This window comes from Notolepis coatsorum, assembly GCF_963971535.1.
Source record: "Notolepis coatsorum genome assembly, chromosome: 9".
Classification (NCBI taxonomy): Eukaryota; Metazoa; Chordata; class Actinopteri; order Aulopiformes; family Paralepididae; genus Notolepis; species Notolepis coatsorum.
The window spans coordinates 66,707,454-66,719,841 of NC_140173.1; the positions used below are offsets into that span (position 1 = coordinate 66,707,454).

The following is a 12,388-nucleotide window of genomic DNA, read 5'->3' on the forward strand; positions in this document are numbered from 1 at the left end:
CCGAGGGTCGTTAGACCCCCCCTAGGCATGGTTTATTGTTCACAAATCACGACTGCAAGTGGTGTAAAGCTTTTATACAACTGCCAGATTCATCCAACCTTATTTCTATACAATAAACACACATTAATCGAAGATTTATTGAAAAAACCATCCGCCAGAAAAAGTAGTTCCCACAACTACAAAAAAGACAAGTTGCCTCCATGTGGAAGCAGCTTGAAGTGCATCCAACCAACTAACACATCCAACTGTGTATTATTGGAATGATTGATTGAACATTTTATTACCAGATGCAGAATGGGTACAATACAGTACGGCTCAATACACACAATTGTTAAGGGAATGCAGACCTACTTTCCATAGAACTTCATTCTTAGATGCTTCTATATAAAGTAGGTAAAACAAATTAAAACGTTTTCTTCGCCCTATTTTTTTTATTTATTTCTTTTAGCCTAAACTTAACCAGTTGGAAACCAGGGGTACAGTAATAAAATTAGCAATCAACCAATCAATCAATTCAATAGACCATGCTCACTTAAAACAGCGCTGCTTCTCTCTCAGTCTGACTCCCCCGCTGTTGCAGACAGGTGTGTGTGTGTGTGTGTGTGTGTGTGTGTGTTTGTGGGTACGCCAGCGTCGGACAGTGTGAGAGTGAACGCTGCAGTCAGTGGGAAGGAAGTAGACATTTAAATCAATCAATTAATCAATCAATCAATCCGCGATTTTTCTTTTGTTCTAGATTGACTCAAGACCCATCAATTACATCATCCAACATTGTTTAAAGGACTAACACATTCCCCTTGACAGAATCGCTTCATATTTAGTCGTTATGGCGCTATCAACATTCTGGCGCTATCAACATTCTCCCGGAGTGAGCCGGTGGAGTGATATGTGATTCGGTTGTGGGCGGGTCCTGAGCCCAGGACCGTGGATTGTTGCCAATAAAGACGTGTAAATAGCTGTTTCAGCCAATCAGAATCGAGAAATTTGCATGCCGTTGTATAATGGACCACAATTGACCTATCTCAAACCACACCCTCTTCTCTTGATACTCCCAATCACAACTGTTGCTTTCCTTGGACAAAGGGACAGTTGTGAAAAGAGGGCGGGTCTTGATATAGTTTAAGAAGTGTGTAGAGATACCTGCTGTAGAGATGTCTGGCGTAGAGATACCTGCTGTAGAGATGTCTGCTGTAGAGATACCTGCTGTAGATATCCGCTGTAGAATCAGATGGATTCTAGGATGTCTGCTATAGATACCTGCTGTAGAGATGTCTGCTGTAGAGATACCAGCTGTAGATGTCTGCTGTAGAGATACCAGCTGTAGATGTCTGCTGTAGAGATACCTGCTGTAGAGATGTCTGCTGTAGAGATACCTGCTGTAGAGATGTCTGCTGTAGATACCTGCTGTAGAGATGTCTGCTGTAGATACCTGCTGTAGAGATGTCTGCTGTAGATACCTGCTGTAGAGATGTCTGCTGTAGATACCTGCTGTAGAGATGTCTGCTGTAGATACCTGCTGTAGAGATGTCTGCTGTAGATACCTGCTGTAGAGATGTCTGCTGTAGATACCTTCTGTTGAGATACCTGCTGTAGAGATGTCTGCTGTAGAGATGTCTGCTGTAGAGATGTCTGCTGTAGAGATACCTGCTGTCTGCTGTAGAGATGTCTGCTGTAGATGTCTACTGTAGAGATGTCTGCTGTAGATACCTGCTGTAGATATACCTGCTGTAGAGATGTCTGCTGTAGAGATGTCTGGTGTAGATACCTGCTGTAGAGATACCTGCTGTATATTACCTGCTGTAGAGATACCTGCTGTATATACCTGCTGTAGAGATACCTGCTGTAGAGATGTCTGCTGTAGAGATGTCTGCTGTAGATGTCTGCTGTAGAGATGTCTGCTGTAGATACCTGCTGTAGAGATGTCTGCTGTAGAGATGTCTGCTGTAGAGATGTCTGCTGTAGAGATACCTGCTGTCTGCTGTAGAGATGTCTGCTGTAGATGTCTACTGTAGAGATGTCTGCTGTAGATACCTGCTGTAGATATACCTGCTGTAGAGATGTCTGCTGTAGAGATGTCTGGTGTAGATACCTGCTGTAGAGATACCTGCTGTATATACCTGCTGTAGAGATACCTGCTGTATATACCTGCTGTAGAGATACCTGCTGTAGAGATGTCTGCTGTAGATGTCTGCTGTAGAGATGTCTGCTGTAGATGTCTGCTGTAGAGATGTCTGCTGTAGATACCTGCTGTAGAGATACCTGCTGTAGAGATACCTGCTGTAGAGATGTCTGCTGTAGATGTCTGCTGTAGAGATGTCTGCTGTAGATGTCTGCTGTAGAGATGTCTGCTGTAGATACCTGCTGTAGAGATGTCTGCTGTAGATGGCTGCTGTAGAGATGTCTGCTGTAGATACCTGCTGTAGAGATTTCTGTAGAAAGGGACAGTTTGGATTGGAGGATCACAAAAACAGGGCGGGGCTTGAGAAGTGAAGCGTAGTTTGGAGTGAAGACGTGAATTAAGCAGGCGTTTCCTCTCCAGAACCCTAAAGAGTGGACCAAGATGGTGATCCACAACATCGCCGGCGCCGGCAAGTTCTCCAGTGACCGGACCATCTCCCAGTACGCCCGCGAGATCTGGGGGGTGGAGCCCTCCGACGTAAAGATCCCGCCCCCCAACGAGCCGCCTGCAGAGTCACGTGACCGGTCCTCAGCAGCAAACTAAGTTCCTCATCTGAGGCGTCTCAGGCTCCACTTAGCGCTCACACTGCATGCCTTGGTGCTCAACTCTGATCTCAGATCAGATTATTTTAGTTTGGCTGTTCACATTGTTCTTTAAATGTGGCCAATATCAGATTCCAGTGTGAACTGGTCACATTCCACTGACACATGCTGACCTAATAAACAATAAAGAAGATGGAAGTAAAATATGTGACATGTTAAATCTAGAGTGACGTAAAAGTCGCACGAAAGTCGCATGACTGTTCAGACTGAGGTCTCATTGCAAAGAATCAGACCTGTATCTGATTTTAGGACCACATATGAAAGTGGCCCAAATCAGAAATGAAAACGCAGCCTGATAATAACAATCTGAAAGGTTGAATGTAGGGGGGAAAAAACCTATGTATCTTCCCTGCCTTCCAGCTTTTGGCTTTAAAATGCACTGGAGAAACGTTCTGAGGTGAAGCTCAACACACAGCCAGACCAAGTTGTGAACAATGCAAGACTCGTGTCTCGTCACTGAACGGAGGAAATAGTATTAGGGTGCTTTCACACCAGAGCTGTTTGGTCCGGACTATCGGACCAGAGTTCGTTTTCTCAGATAGTCGGCTTTTTTTGGGGTGGTGTGAATGCTCAGTCGAACTCTGGTGCGGACCAAACACGCAAACTCTGGTCCGCCTGAAAGCGTAGTTCTCGGTTCGCTTCATCGGACCAAACATACTGTATGAAGTGAGTCACGACTCTCACGAGCAGAGCGCTAAATTACTACCTAACCAATCAGATCTGCGATATGAGGTAGCGTCACGAGCAATGTGTGTGGACAAGAGGCGGGTTGCTACGTTTACAGTAGGGAGGGGCTTTTAGACCCATGTTTTTTTTTGCTTCGAAAAGAGGGACATCCGCTCAATATGCGGGACGCGGGACATTCGGTCAAATGGTGGGACAGTAAAACCAAAAGCGGGACACCTGGTCACCCTACCACCGACTGAAAATTGTGATGCCTCCACTGATCTGGAGTCAGACAGGGCTCGACACACGTTAGGGCTCGTCGCAGTCACACACACATTTCCACTCTATTGTGTCCAATAGACGAGCGCCCTTTTCGACCGTGTGACATTGTTCAGAAAGTTTAGTACGCTTGACAAATTGCAATGTGAACGCAGACGAACCAAATGAAGAATGCAACAATGTTGCAACTTCACCCCCCGAACAGCACAGAGTCCGCACCGAGTCCACCAAAACTATATGTGAAAGCGCCCTTAGAATCATAACGACGGGGCCACGCCTCTCCTCCCATCTGGACTCAGACACACCAGCTGAAAGGAAGCTGGTTTCCAAACCGGCCTCTGCTTCGCTACACTTCGTCCCGCTCCTCCCCACTTCTTCTCGCTCCTCCCCACTTCTTCTCGCTCCTCCTCACTCCTTCCCACTCCTTCTCGCTCCTCCCCACTTCTTCTCGCTCCTCCTCACTCCTTCTCGCTCCTCCCCACTTCTTCTCGCTCCTCCTCACTCCTCCCCGCTCCTTCTCGCTCCTCCCCACTCCTTCTCGCTCCTCCCCACTTCTTCTCACTCCTCCCCACTCTCTCGCTCCTCCTCACTCCTTCTCGCCCCTCCCCACTTCTTCTCGCTCCTCGCCACTCGTTCTCACTCCTTCTCGTCCTCCCCACTCCTCGCTCCTTGCTCCTCCCCACTCCTTGTCCTCCCCACTTCTTCTCACTCCTCCCCACTTCTTCTCGCTCCTCCCCACTCGTTCTCACTCCTCGCTCCTTGCTCCTCCCCACTCCTTCTTGTCCTCCCCACTCCTTCTCATCCTCCCCACATCTTCTCGTCCTCCCCACTCCTTCTTGTCCTCCCCACTCCTTCTCATCCTCCCCACATCTTCTCGTCCTCCCCACTCCTTCACTCCTCCTCGCTCCTCATGACTCCTCCCCGCTCCTTCTCGCTCCTCCCCATCAAAGCCTTCTGGCCAGTAGTAGACGTTAAGTACCGGCACTGTTTGATCCATAAAGGCTGTTGTGATTATGCTTCTGAACTATTAACCAAAGTACAGTTACAGATGTATAAACTCCTTTTATCATGAAATACCTAAATGTAAGCGTTATTGTTTATTTTGCTGCCTATATAAAGCTTCGATATGATATGGACAATGTTTTATAATGTTTTCTCATTTCATTGAGTGAAACACAATGTTGTTGTTTGTCACCTGCTGTATTTAAGTGCCTGGTCGTTTATGGTTAAACCGTTTGGACCATGAAATGGACACTTTCAACGTTGCCTCTCTTTTGGAAAACTGACAAATTTGACCTGGCTATTTCTTTGTAAATGAATATGAAATATATAAACTGACTGCGAATTCATTTTAAAATACATAGGTTTCCCCCAAAAGGCATTGGATTTAGTGGCACTTAAAAATGCCGCTCTTTTGTGAAATCAATGCCATAGCATCACACTCATGCACTTTGCAACCTAAGGGCAGCTGATATCGCAAAAAGGACTCGCCTGACTTCATAATTGGTGCATGATTTGATTATTGTGTATCATTAGCTCAACGTGACTGTTAGCATATTGTGCATCTATCTCAGACAGAGCTACAGTGTTCCTCGTCATTATAGATTAGGTATACTGTACAGCTGACTCAGCAAATGTCTATTGTTGAAAATAAATGTTTACACGTATAATGAAAATGTGTCCTGTGTACATCACAAAAACCTGTCAATAAATTTTTATTTAAGTTTTAAAACTTTCTACCTTCTCTGTGTATTTTTCTTTGTTCATCTAAGTTTTACCGCTTGTGTTAAAAAAAAGAAAAAGAAATCCTTTAATTACATGTAGAAGGAAGTGTTGTCATCGCGGGTCAACCTCCCGCGATGATGTCGGGGAGGTTGCGACCCTCTCTGCGCCGCCCCCTATCTCCCTGTCTCCGGCTGTCTCGGAGCGATGACCGGAGTGTTGAGCGTCCCGTGATTAAGACGGGGAGGACGCGACTCTCTTTGTGCCGCCCCTGTGCCTCAAATAGATTCGCTATCAGCTCTATCTTTAATCTTTCAAAATGTTCAGTTGCTATCGCTATCAGCTCTATCTTTAATTTTTCAAAATGTTCAGTTGCTATTGCATGCACTCATCTGTGTTTCACTACGCACATGAGTGCATGCTTACCAACTGTCCGTCAGCAACACTACTATCACCGACATCTAAGAAGAGAGATCCCCCCTTGAATGGCCCTTCTAAGGTTTCTCTCCTCCACACTGCCTGTGGTGCATTTTCCCCTATTTTTAGGTAAGTTTTAGTGAGTTTTTCCTTACCTTCGCGTGGGGTATGTCTGGGAGTGCTTGCATTCATTCATTTATTTGCATTTATTTTAAATTTGTTGGACCTTATGGCGTTCTTGTTTTGTTCTTGACTTAGTTATGTTTCTTCTCGACTTGTTTAAAGAAGACGTGTCCGCCCCATTTGATTTATAGTGTTAAATGTTCAGACACTTTGCTTTCCAGATAGAAGCTGATGCGGTAAAAATAATCAACATAATGTAAAGTTCAGTAAATAAATGGTAAATGGCTGCATTTATATACCGGTAGCGCTTTTATCCAAAGCGCTTTACAATTTTGTTCCTCACATTTTACCCATTCACTCACATTCACACACCGACGGCGGAGGCGACCATGCAAGGTGCCAACCTGCACATCGGGAGCAATTAGGGGTTAAGTGTCTTGCTCAAGGACACTTCAACACGCTGCCCGGCAGGAGCGGGAATCGAACTGGGAACCTTCCGACTTCTTTTCATATTAGCTCTCAATTTCAGAGGCCTTAAACTAATCTGAAACTAGACTGCCCCATGAGTCAGTCATGGGGAATTAAATATGATTATGTGACATTTAAATCATGGCCTCAACCATATGCATAATTAACCTACTGTATATGAATGCAGGCTTGGTCCATCAACCTCTAGCCACCTGTGCATCACGTCATGCTTCCCAAACAGGTCAGACTGGAGACTAGGACACAGTGTCTAACAGGGTTTATTTGTACCAGAAGGACGTTTAATATTGACCACCTATTATGAGAATTTAATCACCGTGTACACACTGCATTGGAAATTGATGAATTAATGAACACATTTATTTTTGAGGTTTCCTCATAATTCTATACTTGTGACATAGGTTGGAAGGCGTCCCAAAAGGTTAGAGAAGTGAGCTTGTGACCGGAAAGTCACCGGCTCGATCCCCCGGACGCGTCTATATTAAAGGCAGCCCAAGAGTGCTTCCGCATTGGCGTTTTGCGCTCTGATTGGCCGAGCGCGCGCATGAGCCGCAACGCGCTCCTTAGCCAGGAATCGAAACTCCATTTAAGCTCCAGAGAGCAAGGCTGAAAATCCACAGTTCTTGCCCCACTGATGGAGCCGAATCCCGGATCAGAGTTTTCTGATGAATACCCCCAAAATATGGAGGTCCCGAACGCAATTAAGTATTGATTACACCGTAACAAATCATTAAAAAAATATACCGTTAACTGGAGTATGTTGTTTCTTTTTTTTTTATCCACTTTCTTCCATTTTTTCTATATTTTTCTCCCATCCCAATTTCGTATCATCCAATTCAACCCTCCCCTGTTTCTTGCCTCCCACAAGCCGGCTGCAATGTGGACTAAGTCATACATAGCACAAGTCCCCTCCGGTATTTGAGGTAACAGCAGTCTCATCTTTTCACCCGCGCAGCTCGATCTCTCAGTGGCGAGGAGTAACGCGTGGGAGGCTCACGCTGCCCCCGACACTTCCTGATTCTACTGCGCAGGCGCACCAACCGACCTGTAGGAGTCGCTGTCCACAATGCCCGATCCCCACCCTTCAGTTTCCCTCCCCGTAATACGGCCAATGTGTATTACTGTGGACGACCAGCTAAACTGAAAGCAAATGTGGAGCGCTGGGCTCGAAGAGTGCCTTGCCCACTACGCCACGTAGCCGCCCTGAGTATGTTGTTTCTTTACATATATGTTGGATTAGAGAATTGGTTTGTCATGACAATCCAATAAAAAAATCGCACACAGTAACTACATGCATCATTGTTTACAATGAACGATGGGGCTGGGGCGCGCGGTGCTCCGGTGGCGGCGGTTGACCGATGGAGATGCCGAGGACGAGCGCGCGTCCGTGGGGTAACGGCCGGTGAGAGAGCTCGGCGCTTAGTTTAACGCGTCCGTGTCGATTAGCCCCACCATTCATTGTAAACAATGATGTCTGTTGTTGTAGCCACCGGGTAAATTGCGATTTTTTATTGGATTGTCATGACAAACCAATTCTCTAATCCAACATATATGTAAAGAAACAACATACTCCAGTTAACGGTATATTTTTTTAATGATTTGTTACGGCGTAATCAATACTTAATTGCGTTCGGGACCTCCATATTTTGGGGGTATTCATCAGAAAACTCGGATCCGGGATTCGGCTCCATCAGTGGGGCAAGAACTGTGGATTTTCAGCCTCGCTCTCTGGAGCTTAAACGGAGTTTCGAGTCCTGGCTAAGGAGCGTGTCGCGGCTCATGCGTGCGCTCGGCCAATCAGAGCGCAAAACGCCAATGCGGAAGCACTCTTGGGCTGCCTTTAATATAGACACAGACCTCCCGCTCCCGGCGATATTTGTCGCATGTCTTCCCCACATCTCCTCCCGTTCTCCCTCTCCTCTATCGGTCCTGCGTGACCAGAAAATCTGTAAAAATGCTAAAAAAATTAAATACATAAATCATCATCAGAATGTTGCTTTCAAAGTTCTAATCTCACATGATGAGCGCTTTTGAGTTAATAAATTCATAACGTAGTACGACTGGCACAACGCTGGACAAGGATATTGCTCCATCGTTTATTCCATTACTTCGGTTACACACAGGGTGTTTTCGTTTCGTTTTCAAGATGAGTTTCGAGTAGTGACAGCCGAGTTACAATAAACTGGCACAATAAACTGACCATAGTGAGTAACAACTGTCTTGCATTGCTGGTAGGGTTAGCTCGCCTAGTGCAGCTTTCAATACACAGTAGCAGGAGTTGGTTGGGCTTGACGTGCCGAGACAGCTTGTACACAACCCTCAGCCTGTCTGGCCTCACGTGGTATGAGGCTGTAATCCATCACCTGGAAGACAATAGGCGTGGGAAGAGGACTAACAAGCCAACTCCAAAACCCTCCCCCAGAGATGGGGGTTGGGCGTGGGGCCAACAACCCCATCCCGTAGAAAACAAACCGTTACAAAAACGCCGACAACAGAACAGACCTCAGCCCTGGAAGAAGAAGGATCCTCAATGAGAGGAAATATGACGCTGTGTGATGAAAGCTGTCAAGTCACAGAGTCGAAACCCCTTCTGTCAACCAGAGACATACGAATTGGAACATGGAACGTCAGGACCTTGTATGAGACCGGAAAAACCATACAAGTAGCAGCAGAAATGAGGAGATACAAACTAGACCTTTTAGGAATTAGTGAGTCACGATGGACGCAATCTGGACAACAAAGACTACAGACAGGAGAGCTGCTACTCTACTCTGGGCACGAAGAAGACAAAGCCCCTCACACCGAGGGGGTTGGCCTTTTGCTATCAACAACAGCAAAGAAAGCACTGATTGGATGGGAGGCACATGGATCAAGAATTATAACAGCCACCTTCAGAACCAAGAAGAGGAAAATCAAGTTGAACGTGATACAATGCTATGCACCAACCAATGACAGCGATGATGGAAAAAAGGATGATTTCTACAACAGACTACAGAGCATCCTGGAACAAAAAGGAAAAGACATCAGCATTCTCATGGGAGACTTCAATGCAAAGATTGGCGGAGACAACACAGGCTTCGAAAAAGTGATGGGAAAGCATGGCCTAGGAGAAATGAATGAGAATGGAGAGAGATTTGTGGACACCTGTGCCCTGAACAACCTGGTTGTCGGAGGAAGCGTCTTCCCACATAAGAGAATCCACAAGGCAACCTGGGTATCACCGGATGGAGTGACCGAGAACCAGATAGACCACTTCTGCATAACCAGCAAGTTCAGGAGATCACTACAAGACCTACGAGTAAGGCGAGGAGCAGACATAGCATCAGACCACCACCTACTAAGCGCTACGCTCAAGTTGAAACTGAAGAAACACTGGATGGAAACAACATCAAAGAAACAGATATTCAATGTCCACCTCTTAAAAGACACACAGATAAGAGAAGTGTTCACACTGAAGCTGAAGAATAGATATCAAGCCTTGCTAGATCTAAGCAGTGACGAAGGAGACCAGCAATACCAATGGGAAAGGATAAGGGAAACTCTCACAACAACATGTAAGGAAGTGATAGGAATAAAGAAGAGACACCATAAAGAGTGGATATCAGCAGAAACACTACGCAACATAGAAGAAAGGAGACAGAAAAAGGCAGAAGTTAACAACAGCAGAACAAGGGCAACCAAGGCAAAAGCGCAAAGAGAGTACACTCAGGCAAACAGAAAGGTCAAAAGAAATGCCAAGAAGGACAAGCGAAACTACATCGACAACCTGGCTAAAGAAGCAGAAGAGGCAGCAGCAAAAGGAAACATGAAGGAACTGTATGACACCACCAAGAAACTGTCCGGAAAGTTCAGCAGACCAGAACGACCAATCAAAAACAAGGAAGGAAAGACCATCACAAGACTGGACCAACAGCAAGAGGGATGGGCAGAGTATTTTGAAGAACTACTGAATAGACCGGCACCACCTAACCCCCCGGACATTCAACCTGCGGAGACTGACATAGTCATCAACTGTGGAAAGCCCAGCAAGCAGGAAATCCAACAGGCCATTGCACAACTAAAGAATAGTAAGGCAGCAGGACCAGACAACATCCCTGCAGAGGCACTGAAGGCAGACATAGACACCTCGGTAGAGATGCTACACCCTCTGTTTGAGAAGATCTGGGAGAAAGAGGAAGGGCCAACAGATTGGAAAGAAGGCTACTTGGTCAAAATACCTAAGAAAGGAGACCTCAGCCAATGCCACAACTACAGAGGAATCATGCTTTTATCAGTGCCAGGAAAAATCTTCAACAGAATCCTCCTCGAACGAATAAAGAAAGCGGTGGATCCGCAGCTAAGAGACCAGCAGGCAGGCTTCCGGCCCAATAGATCATGTGTGGACCAGATTGCAACCCTCCGAATCATAGTCGAGCAATCATTGGAATGGAACTCTCCACTATACATCAACTTCGTAGACTATGAGAAGGCATTTGACAGCCTCCACAGAAACACCCTCTGGAAACTGCTTCGACACTACGGCATACCAGAAAAGCTTGTCAACATCATGAGGAACTCCTATGAAGGTATGACCTGCAGAGTCATACACAGCGGACAGCTCACACGAAGCTTCCAAGTGAAGACCGGAGTAAGGCAAGGTGGTATCCTGTCCCCTTTCCTCTTCCTCCTGGCCATCGACTGGATATTGAAGACCACAACAGCACAGAGGAGAAACGGGATCCAGTGGACACTCACAACACAACTGGACGACCTAGACTTCGCAGACGACCTTGCCCTACTATCCCACAGTCGACAACAGATGCAGGAGAAGACTAACATACTGGCAGACACCTCAACACAACTAGGCCTCAACATCCACCAAGGAAAGACCAAAATACTCAAGATCAACACAAACAACAAAGACCCAGTAAACCTGGAGGGAACAGCACTTGAGGAAGTAGAATCCTTCACCTACCTAGGTAGCATCATAGATAAGAAGGGTGGCACGGAGGCAGATGTCAGAGCAAGAATCAGCAAGGCAAGGGCCTCATACATCCAACTAAAGAACATCTGGAGCTCCAAGGTTATCAGTCAGCAGACAAAGATCAGACTATTCAAATCCAACATCAAGCCAGTACTCTTATACGGATCAGAGACGTGGAGGACAACCAAGATCACAATGACTAGAGTGCAGTCATTCATCAACAGATGCCTGAGGCGGATCCTGAACATCCACTGGCCAGATACCATCAGCAACAATGATCTCTGGCAGAGAATGGGCGAACAACCAGTGGAAGAACAAATCAAGAGAAGAAAGTGGGGATGGATCGGCCACACACTACGCAAACCAAACACCAGCACCACCAGACAGGCCCTTAGATGGAACCCCCAAGGCAAAAGGAAGAGAGGCCGGCCCAAGAACACCTGGGGCAGGGACTTGGAGACAGACATCACACAGAGCGGACTGACATGGAAACAGCTGGAAAGCAAAGCACAGGACAGAGGACCCTGGCGAACTGTTGTCGCCGGCCTATGCTCCCCCAAAAGGAGCGATAGGCGTAAGTAAGTAAGTAAGTGAGCAACAACCTCATAGGTGGTTTGGCAAAAGTTTTGCCATTAGTCATAGAAAATAATGGAGGTCAAAGCAGCAAATTCTCCACTTGCACAATCTGAATGTAGCCATTTCCGGCTGACTTCCGGTTGCCAATAGCACTTCCTGTCCCATCCAAATACATTGGTTTTAGCTACTTTTCTCCCCTTATTTAAACAACTTTGTCGTCACAGAGAGGCAATGAAACGTTTGTATTATTATAGTATAGAATGTATTTAATAAGCAAACGTTTGTCAGCAGGGTTTTTGGGCTGTATTTCATGTAAAAACGTTTACTGTTAGTTTCCTTGCTCAGCCAGCATTAGCTAACCGAAGCTAGTGGTTA

General features: G+C 46.2%; 1 protein-coding gene across 1 annotated transcript in view; it reads left to right on the forward strand.

The window, feature by feature from the left end:
- The window catches only part of pygb (phosphorylase, glycogen; brain), a 109,008-nt gene extending 103,584 nt beyond the window's left edge, over nt 1–5,424 (forward strand). The window contains exon 20 of the mRNA XM_084322210.1: nt 2,540–5,424. Coding sequence (XP_084178336.1) covers nt 2,540–2,722 — 183 coding nt within the window. The 3' untranslated portion in view covers nt 2,723–5,424. The remainder of the gene's footprint in view (nt 1–2,539) is intronic.
- Nucleotides 5,425–12,388: the final 6,964 nt, after the last annotated feature.